We start from the raw sequence: 24272 nt of genomic DNA on the forward strand, positions 1-24272 counted from the left end.
AAAACACGCGAAATCCGACAGCCATATTCGTCAGAATTTCGTTGGAATGGCCATATTCCGACGAAATTCCGACGAAAACCGTCGTCGGAAATACCTGGTTGGAAAAAAAAGTTCGTCGGAAATTCGTCACAAATTCCGACGACAGTCCGACAAGTACCGACGGATATTCCGACAACATGTTTCATCGGAAGTGTTTCGTCGGTAATTGGTCGGAATATATTTCCGACAGAAGCCGTCGTCGGAAAAATGTCCGACAAATTTCCGACGATGAACCGACGACAGCTGAATCCGTCGGAATTTCCGGGAGCCCGGATCCGTCGGAGTCCGTAGGAAAACTCCGACGGGCTATTTCGTCGGAAATATCCAACGCATCATGTTCGTCGGAAATATCCGACGCATCATGTTCTTCGGAAATATCCGACGCATCATGTTCGTCTGAAATTTCCGACGAAACACGTTCGTCGGAATTTTCCGACACTATATGCCGTCGGAATTTCCGACGGAACAAGTTTCGTCGGAATATTTATTTTTTACTATTTCAAATAATTTAATTTATTTATTTTTAATAGATGTGTAGTTTAGAATTTTTTTTTATAAATCAATAAAAAATGAAATTAAAAATAATATTAAACAACAATGTTTTACATAAATTAAAAAAAATTCAATTTTTTAAACATACATAAATTGAAAAAAACATTTTCAAGTTTTTAAACAAAAAACTAAAATTCATTTGGGAATAAACACTTCATCTTCTCAATGATCTCGTTGTTGATCTTCTTCTGATCCGCCAATTCCGCAAGAATTGTAGCGTTCTGCGTCTCTAACGCTTCAATCCGCTCATCCTTGTTCTGCAGCTGCTCCACGATTATGGGATCTGTGTATGGAGTTTGTGAAGAAGAAGGACACGAAGACGCACGACGAGCCAAACCGACCAAGCGTCCTTTCTTCTTTGGAACCGTCTATATAGAAAAAAATTAAATATTAGTAATCAAATTAAAATAATAATGAAAGGAAAATTAAAAAGTTACTTGTTCCTCCAATTCGTTGATTTGAAGTCGGCAAAGGTTGCTGGAAGCTGCCGTAGAATCGTCCTTAGAGTTCATCGGCTGAGAAGCTAGGAGTTCTGCTTTTTTGGTTTGCACCAACTCTATGACATCTCTGATGAGGGGATCCTGAATTCCGCATGTCTTCTTGTTAGTATATGCTTCCCTCATGACATCAACATGATCAACGGGATTACCGCCATTTGCTTCAACCTAAACACAAAATTAATCAATAAATATGTAAAAATATTTAAATATATATATTTTAAATAAATAGAACTTACAAGCTGATCCTCCTTAGAAAACATACTGCAAGCCCCGAAGTTGTGGACAAAAACACCTTTCCCGCCACGATCACTGTTGCGGTTGGCTGAGTTTTTTGTGGACTTTTCCTTAGTCTCCTGCTTCCCCCAATGCACCTGCAAGTCCTCCCAAACTTTGGTGTTGATATTCTTCGATATCATGCCCTTGAGCCATAGTTACTTCCACTCATAGATCTGGTTCGTATAAGACTCCGCGACCTTCTCGTGGAAGGCCTGACAAACAGTTTCGGTATGCCCAGACTCCCAATTGAATTGTTGCTACAAAGAAACCAAAATTTGTAAATAAAAAAAATATTAAAAGTAAAAAAAAATTAGAAAATTAAAAGATTACCGCAAAATTACGGAACCATATCTCCTTTTCTTCGGAAGGCATCACGCTCTAGGTCTTGTATCCTTTGCGGAGCATGGAATACATCATTGCATTAATGCAGGCGGTAATGCCGTTGTGTGACTTGTTGAACCTTAAAAAAAAATCAAAGATTAAGTTAAAAAACGAAAAAAATAGAGATTATGTTAAAAATAAAAAAGAGAAAAGTTACCACGTAGTATATCTCCGTGGTTGGGGACGGAGCACCTTGAGATGATCTCGACCTGGTTGTCGAACCAACATATCAACTCGCATGCCACTGGGCTCATATCGAGTAGATGGATCCTGAGGTGGAGCTGTAGGAGGAGGAATCGAATTTTGCTCCTGTGATGATTCCGATACATGGGAACTACTCCCTGAATGAACTCGCTTCCGAGGTACGGGACGGCGCTGTGCTGCTGGTGGTCTATCAGAACCGTCAGACCTACAAAATAAAATCCGTCAAAATTAGTCATATATATAAAATGTCTTATATTATAAATGTTTATAATTCTTAAAATCTTAATATAACTTAAAAAAATGTTTCTAATTTTGTAACAAGTTCATATATACATATATATTATTACTAGTAAAATGCTTTATATCATTTAAATGTTTATAATCCCAAAAAAATAATAAGTTTTATAAAAATGTTTATAACTTTGTCAAAACATTTATGTACATTAAAAAAATATATATAATTAAAACGTTTTATATGTATTAAAAATAATAAAAACGTTTTATAAATATATTTCACATATACAAAACGTTTTATGTAAATAAAAATTATATATAAATAATTATAATTAAAAAAATCTAATTATAAATTTTACCAAAAATTAAAACGTTTTATATATATATATATTAATAATTATAAAAACGTTTTATCAAAATATTTAACATATAGAAAACGTTTATGTATATCAAAAATATATATAATTATAATTCCAAAAATCGAATTATAACTTTTCAAAAAATTAAAACGCTTTATATATATGAAAAATTATAAAAACGTTTTATAAAAATATTTAACATATAAACCCTAAAATCTACAAATCTAAAATTTTCAATCTACATATAAACCACAAGCTAAAACCAAATCTAACAATATATAACTCCTAAAACTATCAATTCTATCCTAAATCTTTAGATTCAAAACCTATAATCCACAAATCTAACATTCCAAACCTAAAAACATATAATCTAAAGAGGGATTCAAAGACTTACATGATTGGGGAAGAGATTTGGAGGAGTTGGAGTCGGAATGGGCGGTTTGTGACAGAGAGAGGAGGGAGAGCCGCAGAGAAAATGAGGAAGAAGAGAACGGAATGAGGGAGAAGAAGGGTTGGTTTATATATTAAAAATAAACCGACGGATAACTTCCGTCGGTTTATTTTTAGTCGGTTAACGAAATGATTTCGCGAATATTCTTCCCGGGTAAAGTGAAATATTCCGACGAAATTCCGACAAAACTTGCCCGTAACTTCATTTCCGTCGAAATTCCGTCGGAATAAACGCGAATATCGACAAAGGAAGCCTCGAGAAATCTTTGAATTTATGCATGTCCTTTGATTGGTCGGGGGTAGAGTCCGTCGGAATTTCATCGGAATTTAGTTGGTACTTTCGACGAAATTCCGACGGATCCAAGAAATATGAATTTGGGGGTTTGAAAACAACAATCTTATGAGCACGTACAAATCTTTGATAGTATGTAAATGATTTACAAGAGGTTTAACTGAAATATTTAATTGTTTTACACAATATATTATACAAAATCAAAATCTAGTCTTATATTACCATAATATGTTTGCATAAGTATAAGCGTTATTGGAGGATGTTACGAATACGTTGATACGTATATGAATTATTTTGTTATATGAAAAACTTTATAAAGCCTTTATATGTGAACTAATTTCATATTAGAAACTTATATATGTTTTATTTGGATATTTTAATTATCCAATTATACATTTATAATAACTTTACAAATCTAAAATAAAATTCTTCGAAATTCCGCTGGTAAGTCGTCTAGCGTAAATTGGATAGTTTTGCATTTGACGGGATTGTGTCAGAAATTTGACTTTTTCTGGACGACTTACACGTAAGTTGTCCAGTAGAAAATTAAAAAATCAATATTTTGTTATACCTAGACGATTTACATGGAAGTCGTCTCAGGTTAGTTTAGCAACTGAAAAATAAAACAAAAAAAATAATTTTTTTGTTTTAGACTTACACGAAAGTCGTCCGTCCGACGACTTACATTGAAGTCATCCAAGATTTTATTTCGAGATTCTGGTCAAACCTTGTTTATCTTGGACGACTTCCGTGTAAGTCGTTGGACGGACGACTTCCGTGTAAGTCGTCTAGAAAAAAATAATTTTTTTTTTAATTTTTCAATTGCAAAACTAACCTGACACGACTTACATGGAAGTCGTCTAGGTATAACAAAATATTGATTTTTTTTTTAATTTTCTATTGGACGACTTACGTGTATGATGTCCAGAAAAGGTCAAATTTCTGACACAATCCGATCAAATGCAAAACTAACATGTTTTCCATAGACGACTTGTACGTCGTCTCGAGTTTTTTTTTTAACAAACAAAGTTGTACGACTTCCATGTAAATAGTTTAGGTTAAAAATCAATTGCAAAACTAACCTAAATGGACGACTTCCTAGAAGTCAGCCAGATGACCTCCGTGGAAGTTGCCTGCGTCAATGTTTAATAAACTTTCATTTTATCTAAAACTATAAAGAATTTTTAACATTTTCTTGTTAATTCATGTCTATTAATCAATATTTTAGCTACTGAATGAAATTTATAACTTTAATTTATTTGTGATATTTATGAGGTTACCAACATTCATGTTTATTAAAGTTTCTAGCTGATCCGAAAAGACTTCTGTGGAAGTCTTCTACGCTAGTTTTTGAATAACTTGTATTTTTAAGAGTATTAAGTAACTTCAAGATATGCAAAACTCATATTTTCAAAATATGTTTTATGCCTTAGTTTTACTAAATTTGATTAAGTTTTTCAACACAAACTTGTAAAAATTGTGATATGTTTTGACTAGTTACTATTATTTGTTTTCATCTCTTAAGTATTTACCAATGATGATTATTGCTATGAGTGGGTAAAATATTTGTTTCTTAAAATGTTGTATCAATGACCTAAGTATCATTATTGTTATATGCATCAATGATACTTTTAGTGAAAGTTAGACATCTTGTATATATGCTTTTCAATTAGTTTTTAAGTCTTTATCGAGTCTTCCTAGTCCTTTTCGAGGCATTACAGGTCTGGAGTTGCATTGGATGGGAGATGGACCAGCTGGAACAAAAGAGGCAGAAAAGAGTGCAATTAGGTGATTTTCATGCAGAACAGTCTTGATGGTTGTTCCCGATCGCGCGGAACACGTGCATGTTCCAGCGGCAGAGATTTGCAAGGAAGTTTCAAAATATTTCGAGATTTTACCTAGGGCTTCACCATTTTTCTCCTTGGCCGTTAGAGACCTGCAAATATATCTTTTCTTATTCTTTTAGACATACTGTGCTTCTTCTTTTTTCAGAGAGAAACAACTCTTGAGCTTTGAGAGGTTTGTGATTTGATACTTTCTAAAGGGAGAATGCTCCATCTCTCTCACCATAGAGAAGAACCCCATTAACCCTTATTCTATTTTATCTACACATGTTTTATTCAGTCTCTGTCTCTGTGTTTTTTTGCTTCATGGCTGAGTAGTCAGCTTGCTTAGTCTAGGGTGTTAGGGTTTTAATTCCGTGAGTTAAACATGGATAAGTGAATCCATTGATTGTGTTCATTCATAATTGCTCTTAATGCTTGCATTAAAATGACCGCTTAATGTTAGATCTTAGGTGTAACTTGTTCATTAACCGGGTAATAGGTTGTTAGATCTGTTATGAATGAGCATTGCATCCCTAATCAGCGAAATTAGATATTAGGGTGTTCTGTGAACCTATCGGACTTGATATTAATATTCATCATCACACATTGATCCAAGCTAGAGCTTAGGTATTGAGGCTGACGTTGAAAGGTGAAGCACCACGACAGTGGGCTGATCTATCTTAAGTGATCCGAGTTTTAGACTAATGCTAAATTAAACTTGAATAATTGTTTGGCTCACATCTGTTTAACACCCGATCAACCACCCTAGGCTAGCATTCTCTTTAATCTGAAAACCTTAAAATCAACTTGTTACTTGCTTCTTATGATACCTTAAACTCAACCCCCCCCCCCCCCCCCCCCCCCCCCCCCATATTGTTTTAGCTTAATATTGAACTCATAAAGATAAAATGTAAACTGGTTCTCTGGAATTGAATCTCAAATACTACATCTACAATGTTAGCTTGCAGTAGTAAAGACACAATTTTAGTGTATCAGAAAGTGTTATATGTTTGAACTTATGTAATATTTGATATTTGTGAATTTGATTAAATTTTCTTAAGATGTTTTCTATCTTAGCTAAATGTTGTAAGTTAATGAGAGGAAAATTGTTTATAATTTCACACTTCTATTTTTGCATATGGTAGATCCAAAGATGAGAAGAAGCTATTGAAATTTATTATTTCATTGATTTGTAAAGGTGTAAAACACATTGATAACACATATATTACATATTGAGAAACATTATTACTAATTTTACAAACATATAACCATACTCTTATTCTACTCTTGCTTGCTTACTTGCTGGTCATAGAACCACTCTTATTAACATTTGAGCTTGACTCCCACAAATGGCAGTTACTGCTTCAGTAACAAACATAGAACCATCCTTCAACCACAACAAATGAGCTGTGCTAGCTGTGATAACATCCAATACCTAAGAGCATCTCCAACCCTACTCTATTTTCTACTCCAAACATCATTTTGGAGTAAAATCTTCTCAAACTCCACTCCATTTTCAATTCCAAAATGGAGTAATGGCTAGGGAGTAACCCTAGCCATTACTCCATTTTTACTCCCTAGCCATTACTCCATTTTGGAGTTGACCTTTTTTTATTTGTGAATTGGTCCTTTAAATCTTTAATGTTTTTATTTCTTACTTAAAAAATATTTTAAAATGATACAATAACATAAATTAATAAGATTTTCCATTATTTAATAATTTTACATAAAAGTATATACTATGATTAAAAAAGTAATAATAATATAAAATAAAGATAACATAAAGGAATCTACAGTCGTGTTTTGCTATTGTGAAAGGACATGTTCGGTTTTGGAAAAAAATGTGTTACATGACATCATGAATACATGTATAGTCTTACATAACATGATAAGAGAAGCACCAACTGAACTTGGAAGAGAAGCTCTACCTCCAGATACCGAAATTGTAGAAGATGAAAATGTCCGATTTCAAAAATTGTTCGATTTAGGAATATCAAAGATAAAGAAGCTTATGTTTCATTATGAAATTCATTAGTTGATCATTTGTGAGAAAATTATTCTAATGCCAATATTAAACCAACTTATATATTGTCTTTTATTTTATTTTTATGATTTCTTGTACTTTTTAATAATAAATGTTTAATTTAAATAAATTATATTTTAAAGAATTTTTGTAAACATAAAATAGTCGGGGTTAATAAGTAAATTTTTATAAGTATAAGGTATTATTAACAATTATTAATAAAATATATTATTTTTAGAGTAGAAAATGGAGTAATACATTGGAATAAAACCTTACTCCATTTTGGTGTTGCACCATTTTGGAGTAAAATATGAAATAATACATTGGAGATGCTCTGACGAGGAGTTAAAAGACTAGTAAGAAACGAGCCAGTCTAAGAAGAATAAAACACACGAAGTATTTAACACTTGCCTCTTCTGAGAACAGAGATATAAGAGACTGCATAGCTAAACATCTCTCCAGTCAAGATCCAGCAAACAATCAAATACAATACTCCAATCAAACAACATCATTACTTATGTTAAAAAAAACAGACATGTAAGGTAACGTATCTCCTATATATTAATTGAGAAGCATTTGAAAAATTAGAACCTTAATTTTGTATTAATTAAAAAAAATCCAAATCCTAGGTGGCACTCTAAATGTCTTCTAAATTCCATTTCAAATAATTCTATAGCATATAATATAAAATATAGTTTAATCTAATGGTGTCACATTATTCCATAATTATATAACACTAGAGAACATTATATGAACCTAAAATATAAGAAATGTGTATTCTTTCCTTAAATAAAAGCTACGGAATTACTTAATATGATTTACATATATATGGCAATTAATGATTATGAATAATAAAAATTTGATAACAATTTTTGCATCCTTCTTCATTTTGTTTAATTTTATATTATTAAAAAAAATAAACAATCACATTAACCATATAATAAAAAAATTAGATTTTTTTCTTATATGTTATATTTGGAATTTTTTAAAATGACATTAAATTAAAAGAATGAGGAAACCTTATATGTTATTTTTTTTTAAACGACTTTAAAATACAAAAATGAGGACACCTTATATGTTATATTTTTTTTATATGTTAGATTTTTTCTTATATGTTATATTTTGAATTTTTTAAGACGAGTTTAAATTACAAAAATGTAAGTTTTCTCTAAATATACGACTAAAAACATTAAAATGACATGTATCTGTTCGATGGCTGATTTGAAAGCTTTCAAAACCATATGTAAAATAAAAGTCAAAAAAATTCAACTGTGAAAATAACACTGTTCACTTTTTCGAGAATGTGTTCGAGGAAAAAAATAAGGTTTTTATGTCATAATTTGTTTAATGTTCACTAGAGAACATTATATTAACCTAAAATATAAGAAGTGTGTATTTTTTTCCTAAATAAAAGCTACGAAATTACCTAATATGATTTACATATATATGACAATTAATAATTATGAATAATAAAGATTTGATAACAATTTTTGCATCCTTCTTCATTTTGTTTAATTTTATATTATTAAAAAAATAAACAATCACATTAACCATATAATAAAAAAATTAGATTTTTTCTTATATGTTATATTTAGAATTTTTTTAAATGACATTAAATTACAAAAATGAGGAAACCTTATATGTTATATTTTTTTAAAACGACTTTAAAATACAAAAATGAGGACATATTATATGTTATATTTGTCTTATATGTTAGACTTTTTCTTATATGTTATATTTTGAACTTTTTAAAACGACTTTAAATTACAAAAATGTAAGTTTTCCTTAAGTATACGACTAAAAACATTAAAATGACATGTATCAATTCGATGGTTGATTTGAAAGCTTTCAAAACCATATGGAAGATAAAAGTCAAAATAATTGTGAAAACAACACTGTTCACTTTTTTCAAAAATGTGTTCGATGGAAAAATTAAGGTTCATAATTTGTTTAATGTCCAATTCGATCAACCCATGATGTATTAATTATAGTTTTGTTCCATCATTTTTAATTAAAATTGATTTGATCCATCAGAAATAAATTATATAATAACAACAAAAATATTGTATATATAAAAATAAAATTATCAAATATATAAAAAAAATTATCGATAATATATAGAAATAAACTTGCGCATGTATTATCCTAGTCTATATATAAAAGAGATTCATCCCACCTGCCACAATTTGTTTTCTGGATTGCACAGCAACAAACTAATACGAAAGAAACATTGGTTTACAGGATTAAACGCATCATTTTATTATAAAAAAGAACCATCAACCATAACTTTAGAGGTACTAATTAGACTTACCTCATCTCTGTGCATGAAGTTCATAAATACTTCGTGGTGATTGTTGTGGTGGCTATAGATCGAACCCCAAAGAGCCAAAAAGATTTGAGAAAAAGACAAGCAAACCTATACACATAAGGATCTCAAACATCTTCTTCTTCCAACCTCAAGCCCTGCCCATCTATTCCTGTACTCAACCCAAATTTAAGAAACATCAGGCATCGCCTAAAAAACCACAAATCGAAACCATTACACAAAGAACCATATACAAGATTAATCAGATACAAAGAACCATTACACAAAGAAACAGATAAATCAGATACAAATCGAAACCCAAATATTTGGCCTGGCGGCAGATATGAGCAATTTTTTGACGGCTGAGAGAGAACACGTTGTGAGAACTAGGGTTTTTTTTAAGAACTAGGATTAATAATTTTTCTTTTTTAGATTTTCAGTTTTAGTTTAGTAAAAAGTTATTATTATGTAAAGTTTTTTAAAAAAAATTATTTTTCTGAACAAAATAATATTGAAGCCGGAAAATAAAATTTTCTTAAAATTTTAGTCGGGAATATTAAATACAGTTTAGAAGACTTCCACGAAGTCTTCTCGTATAAAAAACACTAGAAAATTTTATTGAAGTCTTCTAGATGACTTATTTTTAAAAAACATACTTTTTGAAAGTCGTCCATAACCTAATTATAATCTCTAAACTTAAATAACTAACTAAACACTTAATAAAATCAAATTTAACTTAAAAATGGTTGTATATACACAAAACTAAATAGATATAGGTCAAATTTTAATTTAAAAAAAAAAATATTAATCTTTCCAAAATCTAACCCTAAGAATACATACAATAACACAACATATGTTGTCAAAGCCTAAACCAAATAATATCATGACTTACTACTTTCAGTCATCTATGTTGAAAACTATTCAATTTTATTATATCTTAATTTACATCACTTTAAACTGTTTATAATTACATGATTTTAATTTTTCACTTGTCAAGATATTTTTTTTTAATTTATAAATTATTCTTAAGATTAACAACACAACACCAGATGACTTACATGGAAATCGTCTAGACGACTTACAATATCTCAAAACACTCAGACGACTTACCAGGGGAATATTAAACGGAAAAATAAAATTTTTAAATTTTGTAGCGGGAAAATTAAAAATCTTAGCGGGAATATTAATTATTCAACAGACAACTTTCCTGTAAGTCGTCTAGTTTAAATTATTCACCAGACGACTTACATGGAAGTCGTCTAGACCCTAAACTAAATTAACTAATTAAACACTTCATAAAACAAATTAAACTTAAAGAGTTTTACTATACACAGAAATAATCACATGTAGATAAAAATTTAATTTTTCAAAAAAAAACATTTAAGCTTTCCAAAATCTAACCCTAAGAATACATACAATACTACAACATATGTTGTCAAACCCTAGACCAAAGAATATCATGATTCACTACTTTCACTCATCTATGTTGAAAACAATTCATTTTATTATATCATAATTTATATCACTTAAAAATGTTTATAATTACATGATTTTAATTTTTCACTTGTCAAAATATTTTTTACAAAATTTATAAATTATTTTTAAGATCAAATATACCAGACGACTTCCATGGACGTCGTCTAGACGACGTACATCATCTCAGAAGACTTAGCGGTGCTATATTCGTAAAAATGAATTCTATTTTTTTTGTTTGGCCACAAGGGGTTGTCTGTAATTTCACAAGGTTTTTGGGTTAATTTTGCATTTGATTCAGGTTTGCGTATACTTTTGCAACTATAATCAAGTTTTGAGTCATATTTGGCAAATTCCCCTATATATATGCTAAATCATTATAATTTAAATTTGTATAAAAATTAAAATATACAAATATCTAACAAACAAATGAATTATATTTTATAAGTTAGCCAATGATATTTATTTCAAAAATTCTATTCAACTATTCTGATAACATGGCTAACTCTGTTTTAATATATGATAATACATATAAGATTCTAAAAAAAAATGTATTTTTATACCCTTTCTCAAAAAAAAAAACATGTATAGTAATGATAGTTTCATATTATCTATTTATGTGTCTGAAAATATTTTTAGTTATAAATTATAAGTTATTTCTCTTACATCGTGAAGTCATTAGTTTTTTAAAAATGTATATAAAAAAGAAAAATTAATTTTAGTTTTACAGTTTTATAATAATTAGACAAGTATATATTTTTTTATGCTACAAACAAGAATATACTTTCTAAAATGAATAGTTCAATTTTTTGTAAAAAATCATGAACATTAGTACTATTTTAGTTAAAAGTAAATTAAACATTTAAAATAGTTTTATACTGTTTGTTTTTTACTCACCCGCCCTACGGGCGGGTTTACCCTAGTTCTATTTATATACAAAACTAAAAGAAGTCATTACATATTTCAAAAATGCACATGCATTAGAATTTTGCATAGTTAAAAGATACACGCCTGGTTTGTGGGTGTGCCAACAGTCTTTGAACACATTAAGGCATGTTAAAACAAGTTTTTTTACTAGAGTTATGCATAACATGACCCAAATTTTCGAAATTTAGAATATATATATAGAACAAAGTTTATTTGTTTTTAGAACCTTTTTTTACTCAAGCTTTATACATACCCATTTCTTATTGGCAAGAACAACTTGTTTAACAGCGGAGACGAATTGATCGACGGAGGGATATGGCATACAAATTCTGTGGGCTCCTGATTGAAGACGAAGGGCGTTTTGGTCTGGTCGGAATAGCATAATCCGGCCATCTTCTGTCCTGTAAGCCTTCAGCCCTTCATATAAACCCTATTCATTCCCCCAAACCACAAATATTTCAGATTATTTTCCTTGCGCATCACTCAATCCATCATCATCTTTTTCATTTTACATACAGATTTAAAAAAATTTGCTTGTACATTTTTATGGGGCAGTGAAGCTATTCATTTCGCTATACATATAAGATTAATCCATGTGTTTTTAACTTAGTAACTGATTGATCAAACAATTACTAGTCAGATTAATAGCAATATCATCATCGTATCAACACTTTCAAACGAATTCGTTTGATTTTTATAGGCTATGTATATGATCTCTTAAAAAAAAGAAGTTAAGTCCAACTAATTGTTAAAATATACATGGAATGCTATAACAATATTAATTCTATGTTTGATGTGGTTATATGTTCTGATTAGTTAATTGATTTCTAGTGATCAGTAGAAACCTGGCCATAATTAAGAACTGCAGAGCAAGGGCTGATCTGAAAATCAGCGTAAGGAACAATACTTCCCTCTTGGAAACTCTCTCCATGCTTGCACTTGGCAACATACATGTTGTCCGTACGATAAAACCCGAATCCTAATTCTTCCCACTTCACATTTGCGTCTTTCTCATCCGCACACTGTTTTTTTTACGTCAAACGACTATTCTAAACTCAAACTTGAAGTGGTCTGGATAACCAGACCGGAATAAAACAACCAATAAAAAGTAACTCCCAATGGAAGGATCTAGCAGTCTTAGCTAAAAAATCTGAAATTTGGTTGCGCGCTCGTGGAATGAGTGATGTTGAAATCCAGAAAGCATATATGTAGCGTCTTTATCCTCTCCAATTCCGTCGCAAAGCTTGGCCAAGCATGAGGTTCATTTACCATTGCAATTAGCTCCTTACAGTCGGTCCCAAATCTCTGACATGTTGAGTGCTGAAGCATATTCTCCATCGTCCACCGCAGTGCTTCTACTTCCGAATGTAAGGTTGATTCACGCCGAGTGAGATTTCTTATCCCCATGAGCTGAGTCTTCCCACTGCTGTCCATTCAAACTCACCCACATCCACTATAATTGACAGAGGCGGTCCAAGATCGATCTAACAAGCATATATTTCCCAAGATTATGACTTGGGGATTCTCCATATTGTTATCTTGTACCACTGGTTGTACCACTTCGTTCGCATCAAAGTAGGCCTGACATTCACTTTCTGTATATCGAACTAACTCCAAATGATCTCTGTCTATTCCCCTGAACAGTTTATCATTTCTACCCTTCCAGATATACCAGGTTATCCAGAGAAAAGGGTTCATGTCTTGTTCCGGCTCAATAATATTGTTTTTCCTCCAGAATAGGTAGTCCATATTTGTGTAGACACCTGGTACTGGAAATACATCTGGGCTTGTTGGAGTTGCTGATAAGGACCAAACTTGTAGAGCTAGCGGGCATTCAAAAATATCATGGGTTACAGATTCTTCTAAATCTCCGCATCTTGGGCAGTAATTATCACATCTCATATTGCGTCTTTCTAAGTTCCTTGTTACTACCACATGACCAGTTAACAACTGCCATATAAGATGACATATCTTAGTATGCGCCAATAACTTCCAAGCAAAGGCTTGAAACTTGGTGATACTCGGCTCCAAGACCTCCTTCTCTTTCTCTGTCTTTAATAAATTCTGGGCCACCCAATATCCAGATTTAACCGTATATTGGTCATTCCTTGTGTAGCTCCAGCAATAGGTATCATGACGATGAGTTGAGCTTATGGTCAAACTTCTTATGAGCGGTATGTCATCAAGATTGACATAGTTTTCCAAAAGTCCAACATCCCAATCCTTCGCTGCATGATTAATGAGATCGATGACTCTCATATTGGGATGCATAACTGGCGCAACAGGGATAGCTGGCCTCGCTGGGGTCGTTGGGATCCATGGATCCTCCCCCACCTTAACTTCATAACCTGAGTGTATCTTCTGTCTGATTCCCAGTAGAAGCAACTTCCTTGCAGCAGAAATACTAGTCCACACATAGGATGGTCTACTAGCAGAATTTACTCTTAGTGGCGAACTTAATCTGTAGTATCTTCCCCTTAAGACCCGGGCAACCAATGAGTTCGGAAATTGAACTAGCCTCCATAGTTGTTTTGCCAACAATGCCAGATTGACCTCATGGATCATACGAAACCCAATCTCACCCTCCTTTCTTGGTAGACATACTTTTTCCCATTTCGCCCAGTGTATTCCTCTTTTTGGTGGATCTGAACTCCACCAGAATTGTGCGATGGCACTAGCTAGGTTTTCACATATCTCCAAAGGGAGCAGGAAAGTAGATATGCCATAAGTCGGAAGAGCTAGCATAATAGATTTTATCAAAACTTCATTCCCTCCTTTTGAGAGTCATCTGCCTATCCATCCATTTACTCTGTGCATCAACGTATCCTTGAGAAATGCAAACAGTTTACACTTCGTCTAGAGAGTAGGTCTGATCCTAAAATTCAATTCTTTTATGCTCTGATATATATATTTAACAACTTTTCGGTCATCATTGTAGGGTGTTGCGATCAACTTTGTTAAAAGCGACGACATTAAGATCCTCCGGGACATTGAGCAGTACTACAGTACTCAGATTGACGAGATGCCAATGAATGTAGCTGATCTTATCTAAATGACCGTGTTTGAACACTTGTGGTAAATGTTTTATGAATTGAGAAGTGATTTAGGTTTAGGGTTTTATTTTCTTTTTTATAAGATGGCAATGAATGTAGCTGATCTTATCTGAATGACCGTGTTTTATAAATGTTTAACACTCAAAACGGTTCACTGTCTTCATATTTTGTGTACTCTTGATTGTATTTTTTCGCAAAATCAAGCAATTTAACAAAATCAGTTTCTACTAGGTAAAAAGTAAAATCTCTTCTTTCGCTGCGAATCATCTCTTCTTTCGCTGCGAATGGAGTGCCGATCTTTGGAACATCTGTCTGAAAAGAATGGGATACGCTTTTGCCGGGTTCCACACGTGGTTAGCTTTCTCTGAATGGCTGAGCCTGCGTGATACGGTTGTTCCTAAGCTACTTAAACGTCTAGTGGCTTCAGCAACAATCTACTCTATTTGGTCTGAACGAAACAAGCGCTACCATGATAACATCTCCCTCGCCCCAGCAACCATCTTCAAGCTTCTTGACCGTTTCATTAGAGACGCAATTCTGTCCAAGAGAAATCAAAAGCAGAACTGTGGACTAATGCAACACTGGCTTTCTAGGGAGTAAAATCTTTGTTCTTCCTCTCTTATGCTTTACCTTGTTTTATTCTTTTTGCCAAGGTAAACCATAGTATGAAACAACCGATTGTAATAACTTACAAACCCTTCCCATTTCAATGGATTTCACATATTTGGCAAAAAAAAAGAAAGTAAAATCTCTGTTTTAGCAGGTAATAAATGTTAGACCAGAAATGTTAAGACCAGGTCAATGAAGCTAACCTTAATTCCCTTGTATAAGACACCACTGAAAATCAAAAAGCGTAGAGTTAATCTCTCTATCTATCTATTGGCTTTTATGAGTGAAAAAAAAAAAAAAAATCTATTGGCTTTTATTGAAGCGTGTGTGTAGTCAGAGCCGTAGCCGTACTTAACTTGTACTTGGAAAGGGCTTTATAACACTTACCCGAGTTCATTCCCTAAAGTGTTTTCATTCGTTGGTAGTTTCAATACCCAAATAAAAAAAGAAATAAATAATGTCTATTAGTTTTATTTTACCTAGCTGTCAACGCTCCTTTTTTCCTTCACCAACATTTTCTCTGAAATCTTATGCACCTTCTCTTCTCTTTTTTTTTCTTTTTGGTCTAAGAATTTTTTTTGGTATAACCTTCTCTTTTCTTTATTTCATTTTTCTTCTGAAAAATGTTTCTAGTGTTTCGTCCTTTTTACTTTAACATTTGGCACTAATTTATATAGACTATATTTTTTTATGGTAGTGCTTATTTGATATATTTCGCATGATTTGTTTTTGAAGTAACAGTTCTGAAAGAATATTTGCCACAAGATTACAAAAAAAAATCAGTGAAGTTTAATTTTTTTTTTAAATGAATGAAAAACTGTCATCAGAATTCATGGAATGCTAATCAAATATTGTTGACAACTCAAATTTTAATAGTTTTTATTGACTATTAAAATTAAAGTTCTTATCCATTATGAACCATGTCACAAGAAATAGAATGATCTAGCTCCATAACTAGTTATAATCGAAGTTATTTGGCGAAAGAGTTTAGTAAAAGAAAAAACCATGTCCTATATTATTTTTAGACTTCTTCTCCATTGATCGTCCTGTAGTGGACCACAGCCAAGCTGACAAATCTGTTTTAAAAAAGAGTTTAGTTTTCATTAAAATAATAATAAAATCGTAAGAACTTTTTTTAAAAAAAAATTACCTTTCAAATTTTCTGTAAATCCTCTTTCTGTAAAGCTCATCGTTGAGACCTGTTGACTCTCCCATGGTCATAGTTGAAACCCCATGTCCAATGACATTCCTTTCAATTAACCCATTTCCTCCAACCTGTTGATATACTCTGTGAAAGAAAACATATTAATTGCCAACAGACATATATAAAACATTAGGTAAAATTATATTGTACCCATGAATGGACTTGCGTCGAGAGCCGCCGAGGCTTGACTCTTTTTTTTCTTCTTTTTTGAAACAAGGCTCGACTCTTGGATATTTAAATGAAACTGAGCCGGTTAAAAAATAAAAAACAAACACATAATAAAAAATATATATAATATATATATATATATATATATATATATATATATATATATATATATCGTTAAGTTGCAGCGAATAAATACGAGAATAACCTAGGTGTAGTCTCATCTCGCGATCAACAGAGAGGAGGAGCTATAACGAGTCTTATCTCGTAATCGAGTCTCTCGCCGTGGCGTAGCCGTCGATTCTTTCCGCCGTTGAGTTGTTTCAATCTGTTAGATTGAATTGAAGATTCCTTTCTTCCAAAAGACTTTTACATTTTTTGATACATGTTAAGTAGAGAACATGAGCGTTTTGTGTCAACCGTTAGCGGACGTCAAGTTCATGAAGCTGTTGCATACAGAAACTAGCTCCTCTGTTGACGTGACACAAGATGTAATATCTTGCTTAAGAGAGAACGCACTAGAGCTTGTCAATGTCTTGTCCTTCAGCGAAGGGGAGGCGGTGCAGAGAGAATGTGTAGGGAGATGGGAGTACCATTTCTTGGGAGTGTTCCTTTCCTTTGGATCCACAGCTTTGCAAAGCAGCTGAACAAGGTAAGTCGTGCTTTGAGGGTGACAACAAGTGGGTTGTTAGCGCACCTGAGCTTAAGAGCATCATACAGAAAGTCGTTGCTTCGATGACCGAGTAAAGATGAAAAATCTCAGTAGATAAATCCTTTGGTCTTCAACCTTTCTCACACCACTTTCATGCATGGTATCAGAGTCGGATGAATTATCTATAGAACCTTATCAAATATATGTGTGCAGAGCACGTGACAAGTTGTGTACATTCAACTTCTCATCTTTCATTCTCATCCGTCCAAATATATGCTTTTCTTATTGATTATATCTTTGTACATGAATGTGTTTATATACACACATGTAGCGGTGTAAAACGTAAACCCTATCTAAGTTTACACAAATGCGAAACGACTATACAAGACCAAGTAGTGAATGATATAAGCACAAAACATGTGTATCAATGTATAGCACAATCAGTCCATATATATATGATGAGGTATTCTCAACTATGATCTAATCATTTCGAACGTAAAACTTTTCTGATGTTTGACTTGTATTTAGGAAAACCACCAAAATAACCTCAAACTTTCAAAAAAAAGCCCCAAAAAACTTGAAGTGGTATATGAGTAATTTAAATCTTCAACTTTTAAATATTGGTCATTTTAATTTTGTTTTCATGTTGACCCAGTCATTTGTCTGAGATCTTTCTGGGATGGTCTTTGTGCTTTCGGTGGTGAAAGTGTCTGAATGAGGAGGTTTTGTTCAGAGCTTGTGTTCAGGTTATTGCACTATCTTATGAGATGCTTCCACTCAAAACCGACCCCCTTTGATGTTTCTTTGGAGTTTTCGTGGGTTCTTTTGAACACTTTGTGGTAAATGCTTTATGATTTGAGAAACGATTTAGGTTTGTTTAGGGTTTGATTTTGGTGTTTTGATCGTGGCTCAAATCTCACAGCTATCATTAACTGCAAGACTTATTGTCGAGTGTTTTCTTATTTTGTATAACTTTGATTATATTTTTGCAAAAACCAAGCCCAAATCAGTGACTAAAATTGTGAATTCCAGATTCGTGAAAACCTTTTTCATATCAATGAGCTTGAAGAAAGCTTAGCTACTTTACATTCACTTCTAAATCTTATTTTGAGTTTTATTATAGTAAACCGATGAAGAAGAAGATACAAATCCAAAAAGTGTGCTAATTATGTCGTAATAACATAGTTATTTGAGAATATTTAAATTTCCAAATAACTATTTGATAAAAAAAGAGTTACATAGAAGGACACATTCTTTCTTTAGTTTTGGATGAGAGACACTTTGTCAACTTGACACACTTTTTTTTACCGGTTGTTTTTTTCTAGACATTATTGACCCTGCTTTTTTGTAATGAAAAGTTTGTTTCCTTTAAGAAGATAACCGTAAGGTAATTGAGTTGTAATCAAGTTTGTGTTCAGTTGCAATTAATGATAAATATTTAAATTAAAAGGTAGGTATATAAAAAAAGTTAATTGTTTTGGGACGTTGGATCTGTTTATAGGCATAAGATCTAACGACTGTTGATAGTATTTGGTAGATTGTGCAGTTAAGAAGGCTGCTATTCTTCTTAACGAAGAAGATGAAGAAAAATTTATTTATTTATTAATAGGTGGGGATGCTCTTTTCGAGGTCAAAAATAAAATGTGTGTTCGTGGAAGTGTAGCGGTGGATGGATAATATTTTTTGTTATTGCTGGATTCATGTGGATATGATCTCGTGGTTAGACTAACATAAAGGCTCATCCACAAAAGACCCTAAGGTTTTTCTTGCTGATTTTTGGTTTAGTTATTGTGAGTGATATTAAGTTTTCGGTGTAGATTGAATTTACGAATTAAGAGGGTAAAGATAAGCTCTGATGGATATCAAAAAGTAGAGCAAAGTAAACAAACAGAAAGCAATAGATTAGTTAACTACCAAAAGAACAACTCAGTCTAAATTGGTGGCATTTGAATACATGAGAAGACGTAGACAAAAGGGCACATTAGTAGTACAACAAAAGGTGCCTCCCACACAAAAAAACCTAGGGATGAGATGTTGTCGTGACAGGTGAGTTGTGGTCAGGTGAGTTGTGGTCAGGTGACTTGTGGCTAGAAGAGTTGTGGTTAGGCGAGTCGTGGTGAGCGGTCAGCGTAGACTTGGTTAGGAGAGTTGTGAACAGGTGAGTGGTGGTCAGTCGAGTCGTGGTCAGGGTAGTCTTGGTCAAGAGATTTGTGGTCAGAAGATTTGTGGTCAGGAGATCTCCACAATTAAGGCCAATTATAGTCTCGAACTCTTCAAGGCCTAACCTAAGGGGATCGGCTCCAAACACAGCGTGTAGTCTAGTTTACAAAGAAACTGCTGGGTCAAAAGACATTGTATTAGCTAAATAATACGAGCATTGTCGGGTCTGGAGATCAAAAAGCTTCCCGAAGGATGACTCTCTAATCCTTCTAAAATCTGGAGTATCTGATGTTAGGAGTTTTCAAGGCTCCTAAGACAAATGTTGTAGTATAAATGATTGTCGAACCAGTTCTGAGGGATATCAAAGCACCGAAAATGCAAGTACTCACTTAATCTAAGTGCAACCAATGATTTAGATGGGTTTTAAACTACTACTAATACTAGAAAGCAATTACAGAATGAAACTTTGTTGACTAAGAGAAAAGAGAACTCATGGGCATATGGATTAGACCTTGGGTGATCAAGTATCGAACTAAGGATGGCAAATGATCAATCAAACTATCGACCTTAAGCCTAGACACGGTTCTAAACAAGCTCTATGTCTAGATGAATGCTCATTTGCTAACATATCTCAAACATCAAATGTCTTTGGTTGAATAATGTGAAAGCAATCATTACTAACAAGTCTATTAGCTATCTTAGCACCTTTAACAACAAATGTCTTTGACAAAGTATACTAAAAGCCTAGGAGAGTTGTCTCAGGCATTTCATCAAACACCTTTTGGGTGGGAAATGTCTATTGATCAACTTTTGAGTGGCCGACTCAGAAGATGCATTATGAATACTCTACTAGCAAGGAACAAGAATTATCTACACTAAAACATCCTAGAACTAACCTAATCACCCTTGATCTCCCTAACCCATGAATTAAAAAGGTGATTACTCACTAATATCCATGATTCCTCTTAAACCCATATTGGATTTCAGATTAATCATGTAGAGAAATAGATAACAAATCAACAAGAACACAAGATGAAAGCAATGAAATCTGAATCAAAAGAAGTTTTACTAGTTGTTCCTCAGAAAAAAGATAACTCCATGGTGGCTACCAAAGGTAATTAAAACATAGGTTTTGAAAAGTAAAAAATGTGCATAATGAAATGACCAAAAGGCCCTTGAGAAAACATGAATTCGGCCAAACAAATAGATGCGGAGCGACCTCGGCACGTCGCTCCGGGCTTCGGGAGCGACCTCAGTGGGTCGCTCTGAGAGGTCGTTCCGGCTCCATTGTGTTGTCGTCACGCGATAGAAAAGCGAGCGACCTCGGGGTGTCACTCTGGCCAAGTCGCTCTGGGCTTCGGGAGTGACCTGGAGTGGTCGCTCTGATAGGTCGTTCCGGGTCAGTTTTCGGCTTCCACCGGGATGAAATGGCGAGTGACTTCTCGGGGTCGCTCCAGCGAGGTCGCTCTGAGAGGTAGTTTGGAGCGACCTCATGGCGTCGCTCCGTGATGTCGCTCCCATGCTCTGCTCGTCCAATGATCACCTAGATCACCTCTTTTGAGCTCCAAATACACCCAAATGTCTCCAAGAACTCCATGTGGTACTCCAATACCTGATAAAGACTCATGTATGCAAAATGCAACCTAAACATGGCTAAATCCTAGTCTATATGATCAAAATGCACATGGGTGAATGGATAAAACAATGGAAATATGCAAGATATCAACTTCCTCAAGCTTGTTCTTTTACTTGTCCACAAGTGAATTTTCTAGAACTCATACGGAGAGAGGTTTGAAGGTGGGAGTTCATAGCCAAAAGAAACACACAAAGCACTCAAATCAACATCTAAATTCAGCATTACTAATTCCAATAAGATTATCCATTTAAACACAAAAATTCTATTCTTTTCCTTCGAACTTTTCATACTTCCAAATCATAGTCACAACACTCACCCCCACCTATAGCTAGACAATAGAGTGCCTAATCTAGCAAGAATGAAGATCAAGCATTATCGTTCCCGATACTCTCAACATTATGCACATGTAAGGCTTTCCGAAAAATGCCTCACTCATCAAATAATGAAATCTCAAAATGAGGGAAGGGTTTTGGGAATGGTGTACCACTCGAGTTTGTCAAAAAGATTGGCGTAAAGGATGTGACAACTCAAGTGTGTATATCCATGACTCAGTACACAAGGGACCATAAGCAAGAAGCATTAAGTTCGTTCAGTTCAAACAAGGTTGTAGTTGGCTTCAAAGATTGAGTTTCAGCAACTAATGAGATTCAGGAAGAGTTTTCAAGGCTAGAAGCATACAAGTCTTTTCGAGAGGTGCATAAGCTACTCAGGTGCAAAGTAGTGTTCTTTACAAGACATTTAAAATCATTGCTCCCAATGCAATTGAATGCAACATATATGCTCTAGACTCTCCTAGAAATGAAAGTCATGCAATCTATACGTTCTCTCTCTTTTTTTTTTATGCAAAAAGGTATGTGTGCAAGACTCAATGCAAATTCATCAAAGCAAATATGATCAAATACTTGGTACCTCCTCCAAACTTAAGTTACACAGTCTCTATGTTGTCAAGTAGAGGGAGATACCCACAAGAAAAAGCTAATATGCAAAAATGAGATGGTATATACAAGGGGAAATAGTGAAGTACCTTCAAGGAAAGTGAGTAGGGGCAGAGGCCCCAGCATCGTCGTCGTCCAGTGGGAACGTGGTGTAGTAGCTCTTATGTGCTGAGCTGTAGTCTCGATACCATTGTTGGCTCTGAACCTCGCCCATCTCTTCAATGTAGAAAACTTGCCCTTGAACTGTTGGTTTCTTCATTACCTCCTTGATGTCAAAGTGAAGAACATGCCCTTTACCCAAGTGGAGATCAATCTTGCCCTATTTCACATTAACAATTGCTCCTGCCGTAGCTAAGAAAGGCCTTCCAAGGATTAAAAGATCTGCAGCTTCCTCACCCATCTCAAGCACCACAAAGTCTGTAGGGATTTCATATTTTCCAACCATAACGGGGAGGTCCTCCAAGATACCCACAGGGTACTTCACTGAACGGTCAGCCAATACCAGAGACAGTCTACACTTCTTGTACTGAGTGAAACCAAGCTTCTTAGCAACAGATAAAGGCGTCAAGCTGACACTAGCTCCCAAATCACAGAGACATCTATCAAATACCATAGGTCCAAGAGCACAAGGTAATGTGAAGCATCATGGATCCTCTAACTTCTCTCGAACATCAAGCCTCTGGATGATGGCACTGCACTCATGGGTAAGAATCATCATGCCTTCCATCTCCTTCTTCTTTGCAGCTACAACATCTTTCAGGAACTTGCTGTATTGAGGAATCAACATGAAAGCATCGATGATGGGCATTGCAACTTGAGCTTCACTCATTTGCTTCTCAAACAGAGCCTTGTACTTCTCTAGCAGTTGCTTGTTAAATCTACCAGGAAATGGAAGTTTGGGTTCATAGGGGGGAGTAACATAAGAATTCTCACTTGCTGGAACAGCAGCTTCACCATCTTGTATTGTTTTCTTCTCTTCTCCAACCTTTCCTTTACCTTTAGCTTCCATAATCTTCTCCAAAATCTCATCATTGGTCTTCTCATCAACAATTACCACATCATCATCTAAGTTGATGGCCACCTCCTCACCTAGTTTATCAGCATCCCTGGTGAGGATTGTAGGAGGTAACTGCTTACCACTCCTAAGGGTGATAGCTTTTGCCTCCTTGAGGTTTTGGTCAGATTTTCCAGGTAGAGATCCTTGCTGGCGATTCTGGTGAGTGTTCATGGAAGCAAACTGATTTTCTAAATTCTTGACTGTAGAAGCAAGATGTGAGAATTTGTTGTTGAGCTTATTGTAGCTCCCATCAATCTTGGAATGAAGGTTCTTCAATTCATAACCAACATGCTTCTCACTTCTAGTCTGAGACTCCAAGATTTGTTTCAGTAAGGTATCAGTGCTGCTCTCTTGAGGAGCAGAGGAACCAAACGAGGGGTTTTGCTGAGGCTGATAGCTGCCTTGCTGGTTGTTTCTAGGCGGATAACCACTCTGTTGGTTGTTGGGATAGGATTTCTGTTGGTAGTTGTTGTACTGAAAGTTGGGCTCTTTTTTGTACCAGCTACCATTGTTGTTGATAAAACACAGCTCTTTCTGACCTTCCAAACGCTCAACCTCATGGACAACAGGTGGTGTCTCTTGGCTTGGGTTACCAAAAAAGTGCAGCTGCTCTTGGGTGTCTATCTTATCCTGTAGAGCTTTCAACTCCTTCCTCGTCTGCTTATCATCTGTTCGACTGCCTCTGTCGTGGTCTCCACTGTAGACTGCATCACTCTTTACCATGTTGTCAACCAGCTCCTCTGCATCTTCCTCAGTTCTCCCCAAGAAGAACCCATTGCTAGCTGTATCCAGTCTGGTTCTGTACTTAGGAAGATCACCACGGTAGAATGTGCTCATCAAGCTCTCCTTAGAGAAACCATGGTGTGGGCATTGAGCTTAGTAGCCCTTGAATCTCTCCCAGGCTTCACTGAATCCTTCCAAGTTCTTCTGTTGAAAGCTGGAAATCTCATTTCTCAGCTT

General features: G+C 34.2%; 3 protein-coding genes and 1 non-coding gene across 4 annotated transcripts; 1 reads left to right on the forward strand and 3 right to left on the reverse strand.

The window, feature by feature from the left end:
- Window positions 1-719: 719 nt before the first annotated feature.
- On the reverse strand, window positions 720-1507 carry LOC111203627. The gene is made up of 3 exons (XM_022697539.1): window positions 1328-1507; window positions 1029-1256; window positions 720-959 (listed from the first exon to the last, which is right to left on the reverse strand). The coding sequence occupies exons 1-3, from the start codon at window positions 1505-1507 to the stop codon at window positions 720-722; spliced, it is 648 nt and encodes a 215-aa protein (XP_022553260.1).
- Window positions 1508-12058: 10551 nt separating this feature from the next.
- LOC125584538 (methionine aminotransferase BCAT4-like) lies at window positions 12059-12866 on the reverse strand. The gene is made up of 2 exons (XM_048753197.1): window positions 12687-12866; window positions 12059-12271 (listed from the first exon to the last, which is right to left on the reverse strand). The coding sequence occupies exons 1-2, from the start codon at window positions 12792-12794 to the stop codon at window positions 12074-12076; spliced, it is 306 nt and encodes a 101-aa protein (XP_048609154.1). The 5' UTR covers window positions 12795-12866; the 3' UTR covers window positions 12059-12073.
- An 866-nt stretch (window positions 12867-13732) lies between these two features.
- LOC125583004 (uncharacterized mitochondrial protein AtMg00310-like) lies at window positions 13733-14586 on the reverse strand. Its single transcript, XM_048749530.1, has 2 exons — window positions 14004-14586; window positions 13733-13791 (listed from the first exon to the last, which is right to left on the reverse strand). The coding sequence occupies exons 1-2, from the start codon at window positions 14584-14586 to the stop codon at window positions 13733-13735; spliced, it is 642 nt and encodes a 213-aa protein (XP_048605487.1).
- A 9579-nt stretch (window positions 14587-24165) lies between these two features.
- Window positions 24166-24272, forward strand: LOC125584642. Its single transcript, XR_007321552.1, has one exon. It is a non-coding gene; the product is annotated as a small nucleolar RNA R71 (small nucleolar RNA).

Source organism: Brassica napus, chromosome C3 (genome assembly GCF_020379485.1).
Source record: "Brassica napus cultivar Da-Ae chromosome C3, Da-Ae, whole genome shotgun sequence".
NCBI lineage: Eukaryota > Viridiplantae > Streptophyta > Magnoliopsida > Brassicales > Brassicaceae > Brassica > Brassica napus.

Excerpts from the sequence above, each read along its gene's own strand:
- LOC125584538 (XM_048753197.1), bottom strand. The coding sequence starts at position 12,794 with ATGTATGTTGCCAAGTGCAAGCATGGAGAGAGTTTCCAAGAGGGAAGT. Across the intron at positions 12,272-12,686 it reads CAGTTCTTAATTATGGCCAG|GGTTTATATGAAGGGCTGAA; the intron begins GTTTCTACTGAT and ends GGGAATGAATAG.
- LOC111203627 (XM_022697539.1), bottom strand. The coding sequence starts at position 1,507 with ATGATATCGAAGAATATCAACACCAAAGTTTGGGAGGACTTGCAGGTG. Across the intron at positions 1,257-1,327 it reads TTTCTAAGGAGGATCAGCTT|GTTGAAGCAAATGGCGGTAA; the intron begins GTAAGTTCTATT and ends TTTTGTGTTTAG. Across the intron at positions 960-1,028 it reads TCAACGAATTGGAGGAACAA|ACGGTTCCAAAGAAGAAAGG; the intron begins GTAACTTTTTAA and ends TTTTCTATATAG.
- LOC125583004 (XM_048749530.1), bottom strand. The coding sequence starts at position 14,586 with ATGCTAGCTCTTCCGACTTATGGCATATCTACTTTCCTGCTCCCTTTG. Across the intron at positions 13,792-14,003 it reads TGACATACCGCTCATAAGAA|TTGTTAACTGGTCATGTGGT; the intron begins GTTTGACCATAA and ends CTTATATGGCAG.